Source organism: Chaetomium strumarium (assembly GCF_033439665.1).
Source record: "Chaetomium strumarium strain CBS 333.67 chromosome Unknown B0T15scaffold_3, whole genome shotgun sequence".
In the NCBI taxonomy this organism is placed as follows: domain Eukaryota; kingdom Fungi; phylum Ascomycota; class Sordariomycetes; order Sordariales; family Chaetomiaceae; genus Chaetomium; species Chaetomium strumarium.
The window spans coordinates 3871774-3892740 of record NW_026944431.1 but is presented as its reverse complement, the minus strand read 5'-3'; the positions used below and the strand labels follow the sequence as shown (position 1 = coordinate 3892740).

The 20967-nt window shown below is 58.1% G+C and overlaps 9 protein-coding genes across 9 annotated transcripts; 2 read left to right on the top strand and 7 right to left on the bottom strand.

The window, feature by feature from the left end:
* Positions 1-424: 424 nt before the first annotated feature.
* Positions 425-3647, bottom strand: B0T15DRAFT_510787 (rab-GTPase-TBC domain-containing protein; the record flags this gene model as incomplete). Its single annotated transcript, XM_062867879.1, has 3 exons — positions 425-2381; positions 2449-3062; positions 3129-3647. The coding sequence occupies 3 exons, from the start codon at positions 3645-3647 to the stop codon at positions 425-427; spliced, it is 3090 nt and encodes a 1029-aa protein (XP_062723301.1).
* A 1624-nt stretch (positions 3648-5271) lies between these two features.
* Positions 5272-7306, bottom strand: B0T15DRAFT_181202 (uncharacterized protein). The gene is made up of 3 exons (XM_062862313.1): positions 6821-7306; positions 5950-6577; positions 5272-5889 (listed from the first exon to the last, which is right to left on the bottom strand). The coding sequence occupies exons 1-3, from the start codon at positions 7077-7079 to the stop codon at positions 5391-5393; spliced, it is 1386 nt and encodes a 461-aa protein (XP_062723300.1). The 5' UTR covers positions 7080-7306; the 3' UTR covers positions 5272-5390.
* Positions 7307-8122: 816 nt separating this feature from the next.
* B0T15DRAFT_181126 (carbohydrate esterase family 16 protein) lies at positions 8123-9588 on the bottom strand. The gene is made up of 3 exons (XM_062862310.1): positions 8315-9588; positions 8176-8254; positions 8123-8124 (listed from the first exon to the last, which is right to left on the bottom strand). The coding sequence occupies exons 1-2, from the start codon at positions 9273-9275 to the stop codon at positions 8187-8189; spliced, it is 1029 nt and encodes a 342-aa protein (XP_062723299.1). The 5' UTR covers positions 9276-9588; the 3' UTR covers positions 8123-8124; positions 8176-8186.
* Positions 9589-10106: 518 nt separating this feature from the next.
* Positions 10107-11879, top strand: B0T15DRAFT_414747 (pyridoxal phosphate-dependent transferase). The gene is made up of 2 exons (XM_062865450.1): positions 10107-10477; positions 10564-11879. The coding sequence occupies exons 1-2, from the start codon at positions 10404-10406 to the stop codon at positions 11786-11788; spliced, it is 1299 nt and encodes a 432-aa protein (XP_062723298.1). The 5' UTR covers positions 10107-10403; the 3' UTR covers positions 11789-11879.
* A 47-nt stretch (positions 11880-11926) lies between these two features.
* B0T15DRAFT_181002 (glycoside hydrolase family 76 protein) lies at positions 11927-13692 on the bottom strand. The gene is made up of 2 exons (XM_062862309.1): positions 13300-13692; positions 11927-13242 (listed from the first exon to the last, which is right to left on the bottom strand). The coding sequence occupies exons 1-2, from the start codon at positions 13388-13390 to the stop codon at positions 12065-12067; spliced, it is 1269 nt and encodes a 422-aa protein (XP_062723297.1). The 5' UTR covers positions 13391-13692; the 3' UTR covers positions 11927-12064.
* An 866-nt stretch (positions 13693-14558) lies between these two features.
* Positions 14559-15833, bottom strand: B0T15DRAFT_181178 (uncharacterized protein). The gene is made up of 3 exons (XM_062862312.1): positions 15391-15833; positions 15177-15334; positions 14559-15049 (listed from the first exon to the last, which is right to left on the bottom strand). The coding sequence occupies exons 1-3, from the start codon at positions 15535-15537 to the stop codon at positions 14692-14694; spliced, it is 663 nt and encodes a 220-aa protein (XP_062723296.1). The 5' UTR covers positions 15538-15833; the 3' UTR covers positions 14559-14691.
* Positions 15834-16699: 866 nt separating this feature from the next.
* B0T15DRAFT_510781 (uncharacterized protein) lies at positions 16700-17439 on the top strand (the record flags this gene model as incomplete). Its single annotated transcript, XM_062867878.1, has 2 exons — positions 16700-16971; positions 17049-17439. 2 exons carry the CDS (start codon positions 16700-16702, stop codon positions 17437-17439), a joined length of 663 nt encoding a protein of 220 aa, XP_062723295.1.
* Positions 17440-17507: 68 nt separating this feature from the next.
* B0T15DRAFT_181173 (large-conductance mechanosensitive channel) lies at positions 17508-18491 on the bottom strand. The gene is made up of 3 exons (XM_062862311.1): positions 18059-18491; positions 17806-17950; positions 17508-17750 (listed from the first exon to the last, which is right to left on the bottom strand). The coding sequence occupies exons 1-3, from the start codon at positions 18388-18390 to the stop codon at positions 17688-17690; spliced, it is 540 nt and encodes a 179-aa protein (XP_062723294.1). The 5' UTR covers positions 18391-18491; the 3' UTR covers positions 17508-17687.
* Positions 18492-19260: 769 nt separating this feature from the next.
* On the bottom strand, positions 19261-20853 carry B0T15DRAFT_180966 (uncharacterized protein). Its single transcript, XM_062862308.1, has 2 exons — positions 20521-20853; positions 19261-20475 (listed from the first exon to the last, which is right to left on the bottom strand). Exon 2 carries the CDS (start codon positions 20429-20431, stop codon positions 19379-19381), a length of 1053 nt encoding a protein of 350 aa, XP_062723293.1. The 5' UTR covers positions 20432-20475; positions 20521-20853; the 3' UTR covers positions 19261-19378.
* Positions 20854-20967: the final 114 nt, after the last annotated feature.

The following is a 20967-nucleotide window of genomic DNA, read 5'->3' as shown; positions in this document are numbered from 1 at the left end:
CTCCAAAAAGCTGGTGGGTTGGATGTTTTGTAGCACGCGACATCAGAAAGGCCCGATGACGTTCATCACGAACCCAAAACATGGGTATGGAGGTCAAAGACTTCTTGCTACCGTAGCACAGTCAGGTAGCTCAATATTATTCCAGCCCTGCCCTTGTCGAGGCTCTTTCTAGAAGCAAAGTTCAGCTAGCCTCATGTCCTGTCCAGTTGAGCCTGTATATCGTGTAGGCAATGCCTGTAACTCCCTCTCCGACATGCAAAAGAATCAAATAACTATTTGGTATCATGATGCTCACCGACACAGCCGGCCTGCGACGAGTCATCCATCCCCATCTCTCTCTTCCCCACGTGATTACACAATGTATCCCAATGCGCCAAATGTACGGCAGTGTAGCACCGGGTAAAGATAGCACAGAAGAAAGTCATCACCGCCTCCAGCCCCAGAAGCCGCCGCTCGACGTGTTGTTAGCCGGCGGAGCAGTCGCGGCTCTCGCGGGCGACGCCTCAGATCCCGTCAGACGACCGAACATGCCCATGGCCCCCGATGCCGCCGATGTCGAGCCAGCGGTGTTGCCGTGCGCCATCGCAGGAGGCATCTCCCCTGGCGCGAGCCCAAACGCCTTGCGTAGCTGCTCGAGCTTCTGCTTCGCTTCCTCCAGTTCCTGCCTGGCGACTGCTTCCGCCGTCTTGGCCTGTATCAACTCAACCACGATTGCATCATTCTCGCTGTTTTGGGCCGCTGGAGCAGGTGGCTGAGCACTCATGGTCGTTGCTACCGACAGTGAGGACGCGCGTTTGTTGTTGGTGTACGCTGAGGCTTGCGACGGTGTCGATCTGCTGCGGGCCAGTTTGAGCTCGCGGAGTCCCGTCGCGGCAGCGGGGCCGGCGCCTGTGGCCTTCGGGAACCATTCGCTCTTCTCTGCACCTGCTTGTGTGTCCGACGCCCTCATCCGCATCCCCTGCATATGTCTCTCTAGGCGTTGCTTCTCTTGGTGCACATTTCGGACATGTGCATGGCTTTCCTTTAACTGTTCTCTCATGGTGGCCATTTCCTGTTCCATCTCCTGTATCCTTCTATTGTATTCCTTTGATTTCGCCCTCTCTTGCAGTAGTTGTTCTCTCGCACGAGCGACTTCATCTCGCAATTGTGACTTCGTCTCCGGGATCGAGGATGCCGACGGGGACGCCGACTCGCTGAGCCGCGCTTCGACAATATCGAGCAGGTCAGAAAGCTGTTCTGCCGTCGGGTTGGTGGCGCCGCCGACATCTTGCGATGCTGTTGCGTCCTCCGCGCCGCCCAGTAATATTCCCTCACTTCCACCGCCTGCCTTTTTGCGCAGCCCGTCCAACAGCGAGCGGATGGCCTGTCGGTCCTCTTCGCGCTCCTCTTTCTCCCTCTGTAATTGATTGGCTAATAAGGCGTGGTTTCGCTGCAGCTCGCTGAGCGCAGTGAGCAGATCCTCAATCTGACTGTGCAGGTACTTGCTGCCGTCTTTTGAGGTATTGACGCTCCCCGCAAAGGCTGTAGATGTCGGTTTTGACGGCGGCGTCGTCACAGCTTCTCTAGAGGGATCGTCCGCAGAACTGTCGCGCGAGATGGTAGTCGCCTCGGTCGATATGGAGCTGAGAACACTGGCGGCGGATGATGTCGTTGAGGAGACGGCCTCCATTGAGGAGAGGCTCTGCTTCGACGTGCTGCGCCGAAGCATGCTAAGTGGGCGCGATGCAGCGCCGTTCCCTGGATTGAGAGTACTGGTGACAGACGCGGATCCCGATGCCGACGCTGCTGCCGCGAACGTGGCAAATCTGGGGGTGGACGAGGAAGCCCAGATGCGACCCAGGAACCGGGAGGCGGCGGTGGTGACATCCGCCGATGCTGTGCCCGCTTCAGTCCCACGCTGATTGGCGCTGGGGTTAATCTTCGCTTCCCTGTACCCCTGTTCGAGCGCTACCATTCGGTCCTTGGTAACAATGTCGGATAAGGCGACAAAGTCCTGGACAAACTCGTCGGCATTGTGATTGTAGCAGTCCCAGAGACCCCTCGACAGCAGCAGATGCATTACATCTTCCAGTTCGGTGCAGGCCAAGATGCGGGTCTGGTTCTTGCGCATGAGCGACAGCGCCACCCGCATAATGGTCTCCGATGCGCCCTCTGCGAAGATCACATCGTAGATGCGAAACAGCATTGGCAGGGGGCACGTTACGGCGAAGAACGACAGGAACCATTGTGAAACATACGCCGGTTCGACCTGCAAGTCGTCCAGATGGGCCGACAAAGTGGGCAGATGCTGTCGTAGCAGTTCGCGAAATTGGTAGATTCGGATGTGCAGCCCCGACAAGTCGGGAACGAAACATTGGCGCAGATCGTAGTTTTCCATCAGTCTAGATCGGTGCACATATTTAGCTTATTATTAGTGCATTTCTTCGTCATATTGAGGATCCAACGTACCTGACCAGGACGCAAAAGGCTTGTTTGTCCGGCATATGCATCAGCAGCGGCCCAACAAGAAACGCCAATCCTTGGCAATAGCCGATCTTGGTGTCGTAGAGACTGAAGCATTTGAGGACCCGGCCGAGCATACGCTGGCCGTCGCCGTCGGGGTCCCTGAACATCTCAACGCCGGGAAAGCTGCGCCCGAGGTCCTTGCTGATGACGCCTTCATAGGGGCTGGATTCACCGGTTAGTCGCTCAAACACCTCTTCCAGGGCGCTGTCCCGGGCGCCCGCCATGCTCTGCCAAACCACACCTCGAAGCGGCGGTGGAATACCCTTCCTGACCTTGTTTGACAGCAGAGTTGGCAACCGAGCAGCCGTCTGCTTCGGGTCCTTGACCAGCGCCAGGTAGAACTCGAGCTCGGTCATAGGCGGCGGCGGTAACGTCGAGTACCGCAGAGAGGGAGGAGTCGGCCCGTTGACCATCTTGCGAAGCTGCGCCATGGATGGCGGTCTAGGCTTGTTCTCCCGAGATCGTCGCTTTTCGACCGCCTTGACCTTGACGTTCTTTGGGTTTGCCGCAATCGTGTCATTTTGGTGTTGTAGTTTGGCCAGTAGGGAAGCTGTAGACTGTTGGGAGGGGTCAGTCACAGCGGAACGAAGTACAGATGAAAATCGGAAGTGGTCAGAACACACCTTCACGGAGCCATGTGCCTTCGACTCCTGGTCCTCTTTCTCCTGTAGCCCCTCCCAGTCAATCCTCTCCCATCCCGCGCTATCGCCTGAATCGCGGCTCTTCCCGCCGTCTCGGTCGTCGTCGGTGCTATCCGCCCCTGCCTGGCCCAACTCTTGGAGGAGATTAGGTCTGCGTTTCGACGCCGACGTCTCGGGCTCAAAGATCTCCGAACCGCTGCTGTCATCATCCTCGTCATCCTCTATCGTTGCGTCCATCGCGGTCGTCGGCGTGCAGCAGCCAGGCATCGGGCTCGTTCTTGCGAGAATCGTACTCGGGGGCACGGTCGTGTTCAGGTGAAGCGACGGTGGCTCCGACAGACGAACGGTAATGAGGGAATCGTGCTCGGCTGGCTTACTGCTTGTCTCCGTCACGATTGGCGGCGAATTGGCCCTGCCTGGCGCGCCATTGCTCGAGGACGGCGTCGAGTCGACGGATGCCGGTCCTCGTAGGAGCTCTCCTCCATCCCGGTCAGGCTCCATTCCAATTTCAGGCCCGAACCCTGCAGGTCCCAAGCGTCCAGATATCAGTTGAGCGCGGTGCTAAAGTTTGAGCGTGCTGGGGGAATATCGAGTGGATTGGTCCAGAACCGAGCTGGCAATGCTGTCGTTTCGAGCCGTCGAGGTCATCGACCGTTGCCCAAGACTTGGTGGGGTCGAATAGTTTGTGTTCCTTCACTTGTTCCTCGCGGGCACGCTCCTCCGAGAGCCCTCTGACTTTCCAAAAGGCGCGGGACGCCAGCTCTCAAAAGAATGAGACAGGGATGGCTTGCAGCCGGGAAGGTGTGGAGAGCCGGCCGAGATCAACGCCGAATTATGTGGGTCTTGGCATTCAAATGTTTGGGTCGGCGCTCTCTGGTTTCACTCAGGGTCCGACGACACTGAAACGGTACAGCTGAAGGCGACCCTCGGTACCCTAACAGAGGCCTGGGAAAGCCAACGCAAATACGTGCTGCTCGTATATTCCTGAGCAGCGAGAAGTAAACATGCAAGAGCATCTAGCGGTGGGAATGGGAGGCATAAACGACAAGATTTAGCGCGCGCCCCTGGACATCCATGCAATAAACCCCTGCAGGAACCATGCTACCGTTCGAGAATAGGACAGGCAAATGCGGGGCTGCCGGCCACCGCCAAACTGCACGGCAAGAGACTTCAAGGTTATGAGGCCATTGAGCGTAAAAGCAGCGGTTTTCAGGCCGATTACAAACCAATTGAATGATCTCCCTGCGTACCCGTCTCGAACAGACTGTGCAAGGCTAGTTGAAGCCGCCGTGACTTAGCTACCTACCTAGAGCTGTCGAATCATGCATTGCTCTGCACGGCAGCCGTGATTAATTCGACATCACGGCATAAGGTGGGACCAATGGAAATTCCGGGCCTGCATTCCCCACATCGGATTCGTTAACTCGGAAGAGAACCACCACCAACCACCGCGATAGTGCGAAATCCACTGTCTCCTATGCCTTCTACTGGCCGCCCAGAGTAAGCTACTCTGTGCTACTGTAGTTGGTAGTACTCCTTTCAAATGTTACAGGCCGCATTCTCACCGCTTTGAACACGGTTTTATGTGGCAAACGTATGTGTCGGCCGCGACACGGACAGGACGAACATCAATCAGAGCATCGACTGACGTGAGGGCAACAATTGAGACCAGGCCAAGCCTTGATTGCCCGGCCTAGCATTTGGCCTCCCGTACTCCGCTACTAGCACGTCGTATGTAGATATCGATTGCATGGCACTCGCGTGAATCGACGGAAATGAATACTATGTCATCCTGCCGAAGCCAGAGCGATCACAATACAGCCAGTGCGCCCAGTAACACCATGCACGCCGTCTCACCAACCGAGCCGCTTCACACCCACAAGCTTCACACACCTCTCACACTTCCACATCAACACCAACATCTCCAATTTATAGTACTCTCTCACCACCCGGACGCCAACGCCTTCAAACAATCGAGAATTTCCGGCCTCCCCATCGTGGAGTAAAATATATCAGAAACCAGAAAAGAAAGACGCCATGGCCCTCCCTAGTTCCGTAAAATTGTCCTCCCACCTTCTATAACCGCTGAACCCAACCTCGTTCTTTGGATGCCCATCGCACAGTCTACCGATGGCGCAGCTGCACCCTCGGCGAGGCTCTCGCTCAGCCATATATTCTACTTCATCGCGACGCACGCTCTCCCTTTCCTCATCGGTATGATGGATCAAGCCCAGTCAGACCTCGTCATAGCCCAGCAGCATGCGTCTGCTGCTGCTGTAAGCCAGGCGCGACGGCATTCATCATCTGCGGCGTGCCCTGGCCCTGCTGCGCCGCGCCTGGCGTGGGAGCAGGACTGTTATGATTCGAGCCCTGTCCTCCTCCCGCGGGGTTCGAGGCCTGGCCGTTCTGTCCCGGAGGTTTCATTCCCCCCGCACTGGGGTTTGCCCCGGGCCGCGCACCGGCCGGTTGGGCAACAGGCTCCTTCCTCGGGTCTATCCCCGGGTACAGTGCCTGAAGCTTCTTGTACAGATTTTTGATGACTTGGTCTCGCTCCACGCGGTCGGCCATCGGATCCGCGGGCTGGTCAATGGGGTCGTCGGGGTTGTTTGGTGGTAGCCGTATTTTAAGCTGTAGGTTAAAAGGCGGCGCGGTCAGGTAGCCAGGAGACGCCGGTGCCGGTTTTACCTTGCGCTCGGCCACGGCATACATGTACGAAAGGTTGGCCTGTAGCCGCCTCATGCATCTATTATCGTATGTGAGAGGCCGCTCTGGACCATCGAAGGAGGGGGGGGTAAAAGCTCACTGGTTATAGTCCAAGTTCGCCACTCTCTCCTCCTCGGCGTAATCCACGTCTGTCTTTTTCCCTTCGGACTCGGCGGCCGCTTGCTCTTTCTTGAGCTCATTGCGGCTATTGACAAGTACTATTGACTCGTACAGCAGCTCTTGGTTGATCTCCAAGAGGACGGCGAATCTCTCTCTGTCTCGGGCCTCGCTTGCGGGACTTTGAGGGACTGAGACACTGGCAGTCCCACTCTGCTGTTGCCCATTCTCGGTAGGGAACGTTGGCGTTTGTGGTGTTGCCGCGGAGACTGAGGTCGGCGGAGGTTGGGCCGTTGTGGGCGTTTGACTCTGAGGAGTGCCCTGAGGCTGTGGCGTTGAGAGTATATGCTGTTGGTGCGGAGGCATGGAGCTGGTTGGGGTGCCCTGAGGCGCATTGAATTGCCGCTGAGGTGTTGAGACAGGCATGGCACCGGCATTCTGTTGCATCATCCGTTGCATCATGGGCTGCTGATTAGGCAGGCCCGCGCTCATCTGATAGGATGGCATCTGGCCCGCCATCATGAAATTCGCCGGCAACTGCGGTTGAGGAGCCGCAGAGGAAGGAATACTGCCCACATACGGCGAGGTTGTAAAGGGGGTCTGAAATGCCACTATCGAGACGCATGTGTCAGCCTCCATTATCAGAGCATGTGATTCTTCCGGAACGCAAGGAGATCGAGAAGACTATGACACTCGAGGGTGGTTGCGGCAGTTGCCGTCTCCCGAGGACACCGGGGGTAATGGTGCGCGGGGAGGTCCTGTCAAGTAAGACAGAATGAAACGAAGAGCGGCCGTCTCACGTCCTTGAGAGGGGAGCACACGTCAGACAGAAGATAGAGAAGGCGGCCGCTTACTCTGACCATTGGCAGCCATGTGCGGCATGCCGGCATTCTGCATCATCCCTGCAGAGCCAGCACCTCCCATCATGGCTGGGTTAGGCCCGGCGGGAAAGGCACCGGGCTGGCCCGCCAGGGGGAACTGCTGGGTGTTATACATCATCTGCTGCTGCTGGTTCGGGGACGGACCAGGTTGCAGGTGAGCGCCGTGGGGTGGGGCACCGTTGAATATCTGGCCGCCGGCGGCATTTGCGTAACCATAAGGAGCTGAATACATGACCACTGATGGTTAGGCTTAAGGCTGCCCAAGCCAAGAAGCGGGCGGGAGCGCCAGGGGTCTGGGAGAGCGTGACGGATGACAACGACGCGGTCGTGGACCAGATCAGGAATTGCGGCTGCCGGTGTGGGGAAGGGGTATGGCCATCAATCCGGGGATTGGCGGGGGCTCCCGAGGGGTGTCGTCGTGAACGAGGAATGCCAACAAGACAGGAACCTGGGTCCTAGTCCACCTGACAGTGTCCAACCAGGGTTATTATGACGACTTCTTATCGCAGGTGCCGAAAAGGCCGTCCAACCTGAAGCAGTTCGAACGATAGCGACTGCAAGAATGTACACGAGCAGGGCGGTGGAATTCGCACGTTTACCAACAAGGCGTGGTGCTGCTTGTTCTCCGTGCCGAGCAACTCCGCCGATCTCCCTCCAATCCCGGGAGCCAGCAGGGGCCGTGGAGGGTTAGGTAACGGCTTGCCTTGCAAGGCAGAAATGCACGGGAGATAGCCTATGGATCGTCCACACCGTAACTATGTAGACCCACGGGATGCCGGTTGTGTGTCGCCGGCCGCGAGTAGCAGTGGAACAGCACAAATGCCGGGATGCCCGATGGTGTGGTGACCCAAGGCTTGGTTGGGGGGGGGGGGGGGGGGGGGGGGAGACGCGGGGGAAGCGCAGACCGGGGAATGTCTAATGGGCTCGAAGAAATAAAGTAGGGTAATAAGGCCTGGAATGAACCTAGTAAGGTATGGGGTTTCTGTACTGTCTTGGATCTGCTGCCGTTCTGTCGGTCGGCAAGCGGCGTTCTCGGAGAAGGGTTTGCGCGTCGCGAAAATGCCACGACAGACAAGATGGAAATTGCAGACAGCGGGGGTTGGAAACTTGGAAGCGGGCTTGAGTGGATCGCCCCTTCCTACCACGAAAATGCGCGATTACCTGCCGTTCAAGCTTGGCAGCCCTCAGCTACAACACACCATGATCACCGAAGATCTGGCCGCCTCATTGCTTTCTCATCAACACATTGCTCGAAATGCATAAACTGCATTTTGCGGCTGCTGTCTTCCAGTGTTCTGGCCCTACGAAGCGGATGAAGCACCGCGTACCGTTCTGATCATTAATACCGAGTCCCGTACTTCGATTTACCAGCGACAACGTCGAGAAAGTTCTTGGCAATGACGGAGCCTGAGCTACAAGTCAGAATTATGTTCCCACGGCGCGAGAAACGAGGAAGGGCAGGCATACTTGTCTTGTTGGACGGATGCAGCTCATCGTACCACAGATACCCATCCAGCGAGCCTGGCTGGTTGACACAGGGGCTGCCGGCCGGCGGACAGTGGTGGTAGTAGCCGGAGGTATTGCGCGGCGCATCCAGGTACTTCGCCGGCTCGTCGAAGATGTCCAGAAGCAGGCTGTGGACATCGAAGATGTCGAAGGTCGCCTTGGGCCAGCGGTTCTTGAGGGCCACCTGCACGGGCACGCCGTACTCGTACATGGTGTTGACGCTGCTCGCGTACTGCTTCATCTTCTGGCCGTACTCGGTGATGTTGTACTGCGTCTTGTCGGTCCAGAATTGGCTGTCGCCGGTTCCTCCGTTGTCGGGTTCGGCATATAAGGGAGCCAGCTCGAGCGGCGCCGTGTTGAGCAGGACGAAGCGCCGACCTCCGGTCTTGTAAATGTGGTCAAACACGGAGAAGACGCAGCTCACAAAATCGCTGATGGTTTTACCAGGTGTCTGCGAGTCTGACAGGAAGGCCTTGAAGCCCAGATCGTTCGTTCCGATCCAGACAGCGTAGACGGTATTGGCGGCTGTGCGGTGGGGATAGAGTGACTTGTATGCCACATCGGCCTGGAAGGAGGGCAGCTCGTCCTCAAGGACGGCGGGGAACGGTTTGTTGATGATGTCGAGCCACCGCGGTGAAACCTCGTTAGAGCACACAGCACCGCTAACAGCGTAGTCCATGAGGTTGGCGCCGGCATCCTGGGCAGCGTACTGAGCCCAGGACAGCCCACCGCTGGCGGTGGTGTTGGTAACAGGATGATACACTCCCGGAGGAGGGGCCTTTCCGCCGTTGTTGATATAGTACCCCAGACGACCATTGTCGGTGTAGCTGTCGCCGAACGTGACCAAGGTCTGGAAACCACCATTGTTCGACGTGGCCAGGGCAGCCGATGCGCCAGCGAGGATGAACGAAACAAGCATCATGAAGGTGACTCTGTTTGCTTGGGCGGATGAACACGGCGGTGAGCAGCCAGGCACCGGCGGTACACCGGGGAGCACCGTCGAGAGCTTTATGTATTGTATGCGCAGCGATGCTGCTACTCATTGCTGGGAAATCTATCGTCCCATTCAACCGGGAACCGGGGCGGCCGGCTATATTGCGTCCCCGCGCCCGGGAACCCACTGCGAAGGCGATCGGACAGGCGGGTTAGCGAGCCATGCCCGCGGCGATCGTAGTGTCTACACTATCCGAGATACCATCCGCACTCCGTATCACGCCAACTTGCGTGGACACCTGCGGGGGGAGGAGAGGGGAACACGGCTAGGACAAGAATCCGTCCTGGGCCGTGGTTGGCGCTGTTACATCGTGGCTTTGCCTGCAGCATGTCGTGACATTGTGCCCGGCTTGGCCAGCTCGTCTCCGGGTCAGCGATCGTCTTCTTCCGCGATGCTTCCAGATCGAAGCCAGGATCTATCGGGTCTGCCGGAAAGCTCCCGAAGGACAAGCGATGCCGCTCGAGGAATGGCCAATCGTTTTTCAGCGCAACAGCTTAGAACACTTGCGCTCACTCGGGCTTGGGCTTGAGGCTGGCAGCGGACGGCCTTTTATTGTTAGCCACAAGCCACCACCGCCCGCTTCGGTTGGATTTCCAGAAAGGCTTGGCCGCCAAAATGATGGAGCCGGGATCTAAGATCATGGGTGAGCGGAGCAGATCTCAGCAGATCGCCCAGCCATCGATCGGCGTCAGGGTTAGGGTGCACATTGGACATGAACAAACGGAATCCTTCATCATACCAAGAACGGACATGTAAGATGGGCTATATTTTGGATCAACTTCCGAATTGCATTTAAGCTCATTGAAGATTTATATGGCTAGGTTGAAGCTGTGAAAGATCTCTAAATGCTTGCCCGCGGGACTGAGGACCCGCCCTCCGGAGTCGGCGCGGGTTCAAGCATTTTCAGTGCATATGGGAGAAGTTCAGCTCAATCAATGACTCAGGCCCTTTTGTGACTCTTCAACACAACACAGACCCCACGTTGTCTTCATAAAAGGTGTGGTGTAAACACACTGCACAGTCCAGGACCAAACTCTCAGTCAAGATTTGCCCGCCATGTCGCCCTTCAACCTCGAAACATGCGCCCGGCCGAACATTCTGGCGCTTGAGCCTTATCGCTGTGCGCGCGAGTAAGCGACTCACTCATTCACTCACTCCTACAACTCACCCCCTCACCACAGAAAAACAAAACTAACTCCCCTCTTCACCACACCAGCGACTACAAAGACGACGGCACCAACATCCTGCTCGACGCCAACGAAAACGCCTACGGCCCTGCCATCTCCCGCCCCAACAACAGCAACAACAACAACAATGACTCCAGCGTTACCAACCGCCCCTCATCAGGCCCGTCCCTGGATCTGACGACGCTGCACCGGTACCCGGACCCTCACCAGGCCACGCTCAAGCAGCTGCTGTGCGACCTGCGGACCACGCACGCCCACACGGCCAAGACGCTCACGCCGGCCAACTTGTTCGTGGGCGTCGGCTCCGACGAGGCCATCGACGCGCTCCTCCGCTGCTTCTGCGTGCCGGGCCGCGACAAGATCCTGGTCTGCCCGCCCACCTACGGCATGTACTCGGTCTCGGCGCAGGTCAACGACGTGGGGCTGGTCAAGGTCCCGCTGCTGCCCGGCCCCGGATTCGACGTCGACGTCCCCGCCGTGACGGCCGCGCTGTCCGATCCGGAGAAGAGTCGGACCATCAAGATGGTGTACCTCTGCTCGCCGGGCAACCCGACGGGGTCGCTGCTCAGGAAGGAGGACGTGCGGGCCGTGCTGGAGCACCCGACGTGGAACGGGGTGGTGGTGGTGGACGAGGCGTACGTGGACTTTGCGGCGCCCGAGGCGAGCCTGGCCGAGTGGGTGGTCGAGTGGCCGAACCTGGTGGTGCTGCAGACGCTGAGCAAGGCGTTCGGCCTGGCGGGGATACGGCTGGGCGCGGCCTTCGCGTCGGCGCCGATCGCGCGCCTGCTGAACAGCCTGAAGGCGCCGTACAACGTCTCGAGCCTGACGGCGGCGGTTGCCGAGTATGCGCTTTCCGGGGAGGGTTTGGAGAAGATGAGGGAGAACAGGGGGAAGTTGGTTGCGCAGAGGGAGAGGATGATCAGGGAGATGCCCAAAATTGAAGGGGTGGGACGGCTGAGGGGCGGGACGTATAGCAATTTCCTGCTGTACGAGATGCTGGATAAGGATGGCAAGCCGGATAATGTCACGGCGCTGGCGGTGTACGAGAGACTGGCCGAGTTTAAGGGCGTGGTGGTCCGCTTCCGGGGCAAGGAACACGGCTGTCTGGGATGCTTGAGGATCACGGTCGGCACGGAGGACGAGGTGACGCGGTTCTTGGCATCGCTGGAGCGGACGTTGGCCGAAGTCCGCGGCACGGCGCCGGCCGCGGATGAGGACGAAAAGGAGGCGGCGGCGAGCGGGGTGGTTGCTTAAGGATCATTCCTTAGACCGATAGAAACGTGCTTGCTTGCTTGTCATTGCCTGCCTTACCTACCTTAGATATCACACAGCTTTGCATCTGACGCCACGGTTGTGCATGTCCGTCTATTTAACCGCCTATGCATGCTATGCCAAAAAGAAGCCACGGTCCGCACCTAGGTACCGGACCGGGAATGCCCAAAAGAAAAAGCTATATACAGAAGAACGTAACATAAGGAGTACGGGAATCATCCCAAGCGAAAAAGACCTTCAAGCCCGCCGTCATGTCTACTACAATAGACGGACATCATAGCGCCCGCGCTTAGCCGGCGCGGAGGCAAACGTACGAACGACCTTGATCTCGCCTCCCTTCAGCGGCGGCTTCGACTCGCCCACGAGCAGGCCCTGGATGGTCTCGAGAGCACACATCTCCTCGCCGAGGCCCGTGATGCCGTCGAAGCCGCCCACGTACCACTTCTGGCCACACTTGGTGCCCGTCTCGCCCCCGGAGCAGGCCTTGGCGGCCGCCTGCGCCGAGGTGTGCCACAGCTCGTCGATGGTCGGCTGGATGGAGGGCACGAACAGGCTCGCGGCGTACACGAAGCGCGAGAAGTAGCCCTTGAAGCTGCGCATGTCGGTGTTGCAGGTGAAGACCTGCTCGCACGCGTGCTCGTACATGATGTTGGTGGCGTTGTCGAAGGGCGAGAAGAAGGAGCGCGAGGCCTGCAGCAGCTTCTCGGTGCGCTGCACCCACTTCTGGTCGCCCGTGACGTCGGCCATGACGGCCGCGCCGTAGATGTACACGGCCGCGCTGTACGAGAAGGTGACCGGGTTGATGTCCTTGCACTCCTTGCTGGAGCTGGCGCCGTCGTGCACGTTGAAGTCGCTGTCGATCAGGCCGACGCCCTCGGTCCAGTCCCACACCTTCTCGGCCCACTCCAGGTACGTGTTGTTGCCGGTGGCGCGCGCCAGCCGTGCCGAGATCTGGAAGAAGCCGCCGTTGCTGATCGTGTTCTTGTAGTCCAGCCCGTTCGGGTTCGAGGCGAAGATCTGCCACAGGAGACCGCCGCCGCACGCGGTCGTGTTCCACCGCGAAGCTAGCGAGTTCCACAGGTTCGAGCCCAGCTGCAGATAGGGTGGGACCTTCTCATCCGGGTGCGGGAAGTTCCTCTCGGCAGCCGCCATGACGGCAAATCCCCAGAAGGCCTGGTCGTCGTTTCCTTCTTGGCCATACTTGGACGGCAGCATGTAGTCGAACTCGGGTCCCACCTGCGCCAACAGCGCCGTGGCGATGGCCTTGTCGTAGCTCGTGTCACCCGTGTAGTGCGAGTAGTCCAGCATGGTGCCCATCAAGGCACCGGCCTGCCACCAGTAGTGTGGCGCAGGGAGATCTGCGAACTTCTCGGCGTTGCCCGGGTAGTACGACATGGCGTCAGCGGCGATGGTCTTGGCTACGCCCTTGATCGAAGCTGTGGTCATTGGTAAGCAAGGCTATATAGGTGCACAGTGGGGGCACTATCTCTTACCTGTATCACTAATGTTCAACTGCGTGGGAGCTATGGCAGAGATGGTGGCAGACCCCACCGCCAGGGGCTTGAGAGACTTGGTGAACTTCATGCTGGTCTGTGTTCCTATCAAGGAGCTTCAGAAGAGGAAATGCGTCTAGGTGCCGCCAGCGAGCAGAGAAACGAAGGGTAACGGGTTGTAGTATCAGCGGGTGAAGAGGACTTGAGTCTCGGGACTCTCAAGACAACGCTGGACTTGGCGAGAAGATATTCAAGGGAGTCCAACAGTGTGTTTGCTAACCAAAACAATGGCAATGAGACGGCAATGAATAGTAGTAAAGAAACAAATAGGCACGGTTGAAGGGAAAGCGGTCGTTGGTGGTCAACACATCAAACGAGGGACAATGGCGGACAATAGGGCACAATACTATTGGAAGGGCAAAGGCACAGCTGGAGGACGGCGCTGTTGGTTTGGAGGGTGCCCATCTTTGTTTTAAAGGAGGCGGCGCCCGCCTCGCAACGATCAGCTGCTTCCAACGCCTCTCATCTGCATCCTAGTTAGTTACTAGGCCCGAGAGGCCTAGGCAACCCATAGCGGCCAATCGGTGGTTTCCTGGTTCGCGGGGACAGCGTCCTCTGCGGGTAAGCTGCACCCTGGGACTTTTTAGGTGTTTCGTTTCTTTCCGGGTTCTTTGTGCAAGCACCCCGCCCATTTGATGAGCGGAGGGTTGCAATGGGAACCACAAAGTTCTGCCGGGACGAGAATCCCAGGTCGCCCAAGTTGTCCCAACGTTACCCGCCGATTAGACAGTGAGGGGTTCATCACTTCCAGACAAACAGTCGACGATCCAGAACCAATGCAACTGCCAGGGGACGGCGCTCGATCTGCCCGCGGGCCGATGTGCTAGGTTGAGAGGCGTTGGTTGTCAGGGGCTTGCAGTTCCTCGAATGGCGGGGAGCCAAGCCACGCGGTCTTGGCGGTCCGTTTTTAAAACCTGAAACCAGAGCTTAAAATCCGAACGACTGAGCGGCGAGGATCGGTTGATAACCGCGCGATTATGGCTGGCAGCCGTGTGCCGGCTGGCGAGCAGCTGTTGGCTGTTGGCTGTGGATGGCCAATGAGAAAGGTACCTGTATGCAAGCAGCATGTGTCATCCTCGGCTTGTGCGCTGTACTAGTACCTACATAAAATATATGAACACACGCTTGATGGACAGAGTAACGTTATATTCCGAGACATCCGTCTTCCAGCGACCGCAAGCGCAACAAAAAGGGGGTATTTCTTCAACGAAGGAAACAGCAAAACGGAAAATTGAATGTTGTACCGTAACCGTCAACCGGAAGCGCCCCCCCGTTACCCAACCCCAAACCCCGAAGCCCCCGCTCTTTAAGACTCGCTCGCCTATCGTCACGTCATCCAAATTGGAGAAACCCCAACATGACCGCCACCACCATCATAAACATAGAGCCCGCCATCCCCGCTCGTACCCTTCGCTGGCGGTGCGCTCCCGAAGTCGTCGGTTCCGGAATCGAGCCCGAAGAGGTCACGGTGGCCGCCACGGTGCCGTCAATGTCGGTCGTACCGGGCAGCGGCCCCGGCGTGGTCAGGGCCAGCACGCCCCACGTCACGTCGGCGGCGGCGAACGTCTTGGTCCAACTGGTCTGCGTCGGGCCCGTCAGGGTGCCGTCCCGGTAATTGGAGCCGAACGAGGATGAGCCCGTGCAGGTCGCCGCCGTTGTCCCGTCTAGCTCGCACCGGAGGTCCGCCGTTCTAAAAGGGGGAGGGGAAGGGGCTGTGGTCAGCGAACGGTCCATCTAGTGTAGGGTATTCTCTAGCTGCCCGGCCGGCGAGAGGGGGGATGGTTTTGGGTAAGGTAAGGTAGGTAGGTAACACGGACAGAGTCCCGGGATCAGAGCCCGTGTACACAAGCGTATGGGGTCCCTCGGTGAAGACGAAGGGCAGCTCGCCCGCGATCTGGCAGCTGGGCGCCTGCTCTGCGCAAAACACGGTGTATGCGGTCGCAGAGTTGTCCTGGGGGGCGGTTGTTAGGGGGCTCTAGCGTCTTCAACTGTCTGAAGTACTATATGTACCGACTTGGAGAGACAACTCACACTACTGAGGATACTTCCGCGGAGTGCCACCCAGTCCGAGTCGCTATATTCCGGCAAGAAGACCGACACGGTCAACTGGGCGAGGGCGCTGCTGGCCGCGGCGCAGAGCCAGGCGAGGAGAGCAGCCGGGCCCTGCGATCTCATCATGATGCGGTTACTGCTACACGGCCCTCTCGTGGCACAGCCATTGTTCAATGTTCACGAAGAGGAGAACGACGGGGAAAAATGGGTGTGCGGTGGGTGGGTGGTGGTTGTCGGTTTCGGTTGCGGTGGTCGTCAGTGCAAATCATCTCTTGGCGCCGCTTGGCAAGTTCTCGGCGCTGTGCCGTGGCCGAACGGCCGACGAGTTGCCAAGTCCAGCATACGGCCGCTTCCGCATTGCAGTGCCGTGGTGTTTACGGAGACGACACGGAGATGCCATCCGAGGAGTTTGAGAGGCGACGGGAGTGTGTGTGTAGGTTCCAACTCGGCAGTTCGAGGATTCACCAATTCAACGGTGCCGTGTGCTCAGGAGCGACGTTACGTTGCACGACTTAGTTGCTACCGACATACTGCCGAGGTTGTCAACAATGCCACTACGTAAGTTGCTGGCCTCATCCGAAGTGTTGAAGGGAAAAAGGTTGAAGAATAGCGAACAGTCTTTTGGGCGGTGAAATACAACAATGCCTGTTTGCCTGCTGCCTGCTTGCGGAAATTCGCCAACTCCTTCGGCTATCCGCTAGGAAAATAACTACTCCCAGGAATACTAGGAAAGCAGACGAGGCTGAATTCCGACCGGGATAGGTTCCTACGCTGAGTAGGCGAGCGAGGTCCACTGTGGCACAATGCCTCTCGACTTTATATGCAGGATTGGAGGAAGAAGAGATCAAGACAAGGCAGAGCTGTGGCTGATTCAGTCGCTTTGCATTTCTAAGGATTGTGGCTCATCCAGAGTGGTCTCCAGTCCACATTACATCAAAGGTTATCGGTCAGGAGACTCCGCCGTCTCGCGTCCCCCTGCAGGAAGCCGGAAGGTCGTCCGTCCGGATTGGCCGCGCAGCCTAGACCTCACCCGCAATTTCCGGAGACCATGCGATGTTGAAGTGGAGCGAAGGATCAAGTTTAGCTGTGCCTAGAACTCCTGGGGACAAGGCAAAACCAGATAAAATGTGACTGCTACCCGGGGATGTCTGGGGATGAAAAACCAGCGATCATTCCCATCTCTCCGACCGTCGCTCATTAAGGTTATACTCAACTTCCCGCCCTAATAGCCATAACAACCCGTCGATCGCTACTGTGGTTTTACCAGCTCATCTCAACGCCCGTCACCATGAAACACGCTGCTTCCATGCTCCTGGCTGCGGGCCTCGCGGCCGCGCAGACTACCACCGTCTCGATCCTGTTGCCGATGGCCGATGCGATGCCCCAGCAGATGGCCGGCTCCGTCATCTCGGCCGGTCCCACGGCCACGCAGTACTTCGTGAACTGCCCGTCGGACACCCCGTCGTACGAGTGCGGCCTTGGACCCGGGCTCACCGTCGTCTACGGACCGTCGACCTTGGGCTATACCATGGCCTACACCGCCGAAGAGAACCAGGTCTAGTCAGTCTCCCCCCCACCTTTCCCTTTTCCGAGCAACGTTGGATCCATGATGACTAACCGTTGATCTGCAAATTCAGCTCTGTGGAAGCGAACTGCAAGCTAGACCCGAGCAAGGACGTCGCCTCGTGCGTCGGGGAGATGGTGTCGGCCAAGGCGACCTCGCACGTGAGTGACGTCCTCACGGGGTACAAAAGCATGATCGTGCCCGTCGCCATCACCGCGGGCGCCGACAAGCTGGCGGGCGGCGCCGGCACTACCACCACCGTGGACAGCACCGCCACGGTCACGGCCACCGGCACCGATACCACGCTCTCTACGGCCACGAACACGGCCACCGTCACGAACAGCCAGGGCACCGAGACCACCAGCGCGACCACGAGCTCGAGCACCGGCGGCGTCCCGCGCATCACCCAGAACGCCGTTGTCCTGGGTGCCGCTGCTTTCGTGGGCGGTGCCATGCTCATGTAAGAGATAGGCAGAGGAGGTGTGATTTAAGCTTGAATACGAAGTATGTCGATAGAAAATACGTAATGATACCTACTCTGTGTCACTACAACGCGTCGCGAGCTTTGCCAGGACCATACGTGTGGAACGGATGGGATTAACAACCCTTCTTTTTGAGTTAATGAGGAGGGCAAACGTCAAGGGGTTCATTACCCGTGGTTTGGAACTCTCCCCTGATGACAGCCCCTCGACCTTACACGCCTTACCTACCTCTAGTTGGGCTGCACATCCTCCCTGCCGTCCTGCCAACTGGAGCAATTCACACATCGTTGAGCCTCCACCACGTCAGCACCAAGATTCCCTTATTAGTCGCAAGCGTTACCCACTTACCTTCTCATTGATCCTCTTCCGGCAATACCTGCATTTGACCGTGTGCTTGATGATCGGATCCTGCGAGACGCACTGGTACACAGCAGCCAAGCCGTACAGCGAGAAGCCGACGCCCATGAAATTGAGTAGCCGGTTCAGGAAGAAGCTGTGCTCGTGGTCAGCACACACACAACCTTAAATAACAGCACCCAAAGCCCTCTTCTTCGTCAAATGAATAATGTATATAGTTAGGTGGGAAAAAATGTTCTCTTACCCGTAAGCCATGACAACCGCGCCATCGTCCTGGGCCTGCTTGAGCGTGTTGTACGGCTGGTTCGGCCCCGCGCGCAGCACGGCGAACTTCTCCTCCAGGTTCTTGTTCAGCGGCAGCAGCACCGACAGCGGCGGCAGCAGGATGTCGCTGACGAAGGACGTGACCAGCGCCGTGAACATGGACGCCAGGATCAGCCCGAACGCGATCTCGAGCACGTTGCCCTGGAAAGCGAAGTCGATGAAGCCGTGCAGGATCCGGCGCGCGCGGCGCCGGCTCTCGGTGAGCAGCTGCTCGCGCTCTTCGTCCGAGTCGAGGATGGGCAGGCGTGGCATTTTCTCACTTCCGGGATATGTAAAGCTGTTGCTGTTGAAGCTGAAGCTGAAGCAGGTGGGTAGGGGCGGTGTGGGACGGCTTATTAGGCCGGGATGACCTGCGATTTGGACGGCAACCCAGAAATAAACGGCAGGATACTATCCGTATCCTTAATCCAAATTGAGGCGGTAATAAAGGAAGAACGTCGACAGCGGAGGAACTGATGTGTTGGCCCAATCTGGTCTGCCTGAGAAGGGCACAGGAACAGAAGCTTTCCCGAACGGGAATAGGGGCGCCTTTGACGTCACACTGCAGAGGCAGGGTGTATTTGTTTGGGCACAGCTAGCGCGACAACAATAGCCTGTCAACACACGCCAAGGCTCATGGACTCAACAGACATTTCACTGCATGAACTTCAGCAAGGAGATTTCATAGCCAGAGACAACAATGATCAGTCTACTCCATTCCCACTACAGTAAACTGCATTAACAGAACGAATGGCGGTCTACCCGGAAGCGAGCAGCGACGATGACCTGATCCAAGACACGGAACCGATGTATCCAATTCCAAGAGAACATCCAAACACCCAACGCCCACGCCCCAACCCATGCAAGGACTACTGATACACTTTAGATGTCGAGCGAAAGTGTCAATCGAAGGAGTGACGAAGATAAAAATAAAGGATAGTCGGAAAAGATCGAGTGATGCTTCGGAGTCTAGCAAGCGAGAGACGACGTCGCCTGAACCTGACCGGCCAGTACTGAAAGAGTGAGGAGATTTTCGTTCGGTAAGGCAGCCTCAGTGTCGAGACTGCCAGCCCTTATCGCAAACAAAAACGATGATGTGAAAACGAGTGTCAACCTCCCATAACACGGAAGGTCCTAGTGTAAAGCGAAGGGCATGTCATAACGGAAGATCATACGGTAAAGGGGTGTCGATGAGGGAACGAACGTCAGTCAGTCAGGCTCCGGCTCCGACTCCGCTTACACCAGCCTCCACCCCTTTCCTTTAATACCTCCCGCCTTGAGGCTGGCCGCCGTACATCTGCTCCTGTGCCGGCCCCGGCCCGCCATTGATCGGCTCCTGATAGAACCCATGGTCGTCCTGCATGGTGCTCACAGATTGATTCTTCTCTGCATACGCCGCCCCCTCCTCCGCATCCTCCTCCCACGGCCGGCGCAGCCAGAGGAAGACCAGCGTCGCCAGCGCAAAGGTCGAGAACACGAGCGACGCCCAGATGAGGAAGTACAGCCCCGCGCTGGTGCCGGCCGACATGCCGAACTTGTCGCCGTGCTCGTTGACCGCCTTCTTAACCTTCTCCGCCACGACCGTGATGCCGACGACGCCGATGAGCAAGAGGAACCAGCCGAGCCCCGTGAGCGCCAGCGCGCCCAGCACCGCCACCTTCTGCGCGCCGCGCATGGCGAACGTGGTGGCGAACACAACCAGCGAGAGCAGGAAGCCCGCAAGGGTGGCGAGCGTCGCCAGCAGGAAGAAGACGCCCATGGCGGCGAGCGCGCGCGGGATGAGGTCGAAGGCCTTCTGGATCGCCTCGACGAGGTCCAGGTCGCTGAGCTTGAACTTGAAGGGCCCGACCTGCAGCTCCTCGTCGAGCTTCTTGCTCAGGTCGGTCTTGTTCGCGCGGAACTTGGGCGAGCACTTGTCCACGTCCGGCTCGGCCTTGGGGTCGCTGAACAGCGGGTCGTAGTCGCCCTCGCAGAGCGCGCCGATGTGCAGCGAGTAGTACTCCCTGATCCCCAGCGCCTTGGCGATGCTGCCCGCGACCTTGTCGACCGCGTCGGCGGTCAGCTGCACCGCCTGGTTGGCCACCTCGGCGCCCTTGTTGCACGCGTCCTCGGCCGCGCCGCCGACCGTGTCGCCCGCGCTGTCGATCGCGTCGTCGACCTTGTCCTCCGCGCCGAACAGGCCGCCCACCTTGCCCAGGCCGTCGCCGATCTTGTCGGCCGCGTTGCTGATGCCGTTGCCGGCCTTGTTGCAGCCCCCCTTGGCCGCCTCGGCGACATCGGGCGCCTTGATGAGGTTCTTGCCGAGTGTGGACATGTTGAACTGGCAAAGGAGGGCCGGGGTGTTAGTAGGGCCTGAGCCTAGTAGTTATAAGAAAGAGTGTGTGAGAGAGTGGGGAGGCTCACGTGAATGATGCTGATCCCCTCGAGGTAGTCCGGCTTCATGCCCGAGGACAGGGCGATGGCCATGAACAGAAAGGCAAAGAAAGAGCAGGCGATGGGGGCGATCTTGAGGATCATGTCCACCCCGCCTCCACCACCATTGCTGAGTCCTCTCATCTTGTAGGATTGGAAGATATAAAGGAGTGACTAGTAGTGAACTCTTATCAGATCAAAGGGACCAGCCCCTGATTCTCTTGCAAAAAAGAGAGGCTGTGTTCAAGAAGGAAAGAAACCTCGGAGAGAAGGAAAGGAGTGTAGAAAAGGAGTGTCGGCCGCTTGGGGCTGGTTCGGAAGGAAAGACTAGGTAAGGAGTGTCAAGAGAGGCTATTCCTCACTGCATGTCCCGAGGGGATGGTGAAAGAAAGGTAGACCGGAGATGAGCATAGCTGATCTCCAGCCTATATATCCGAC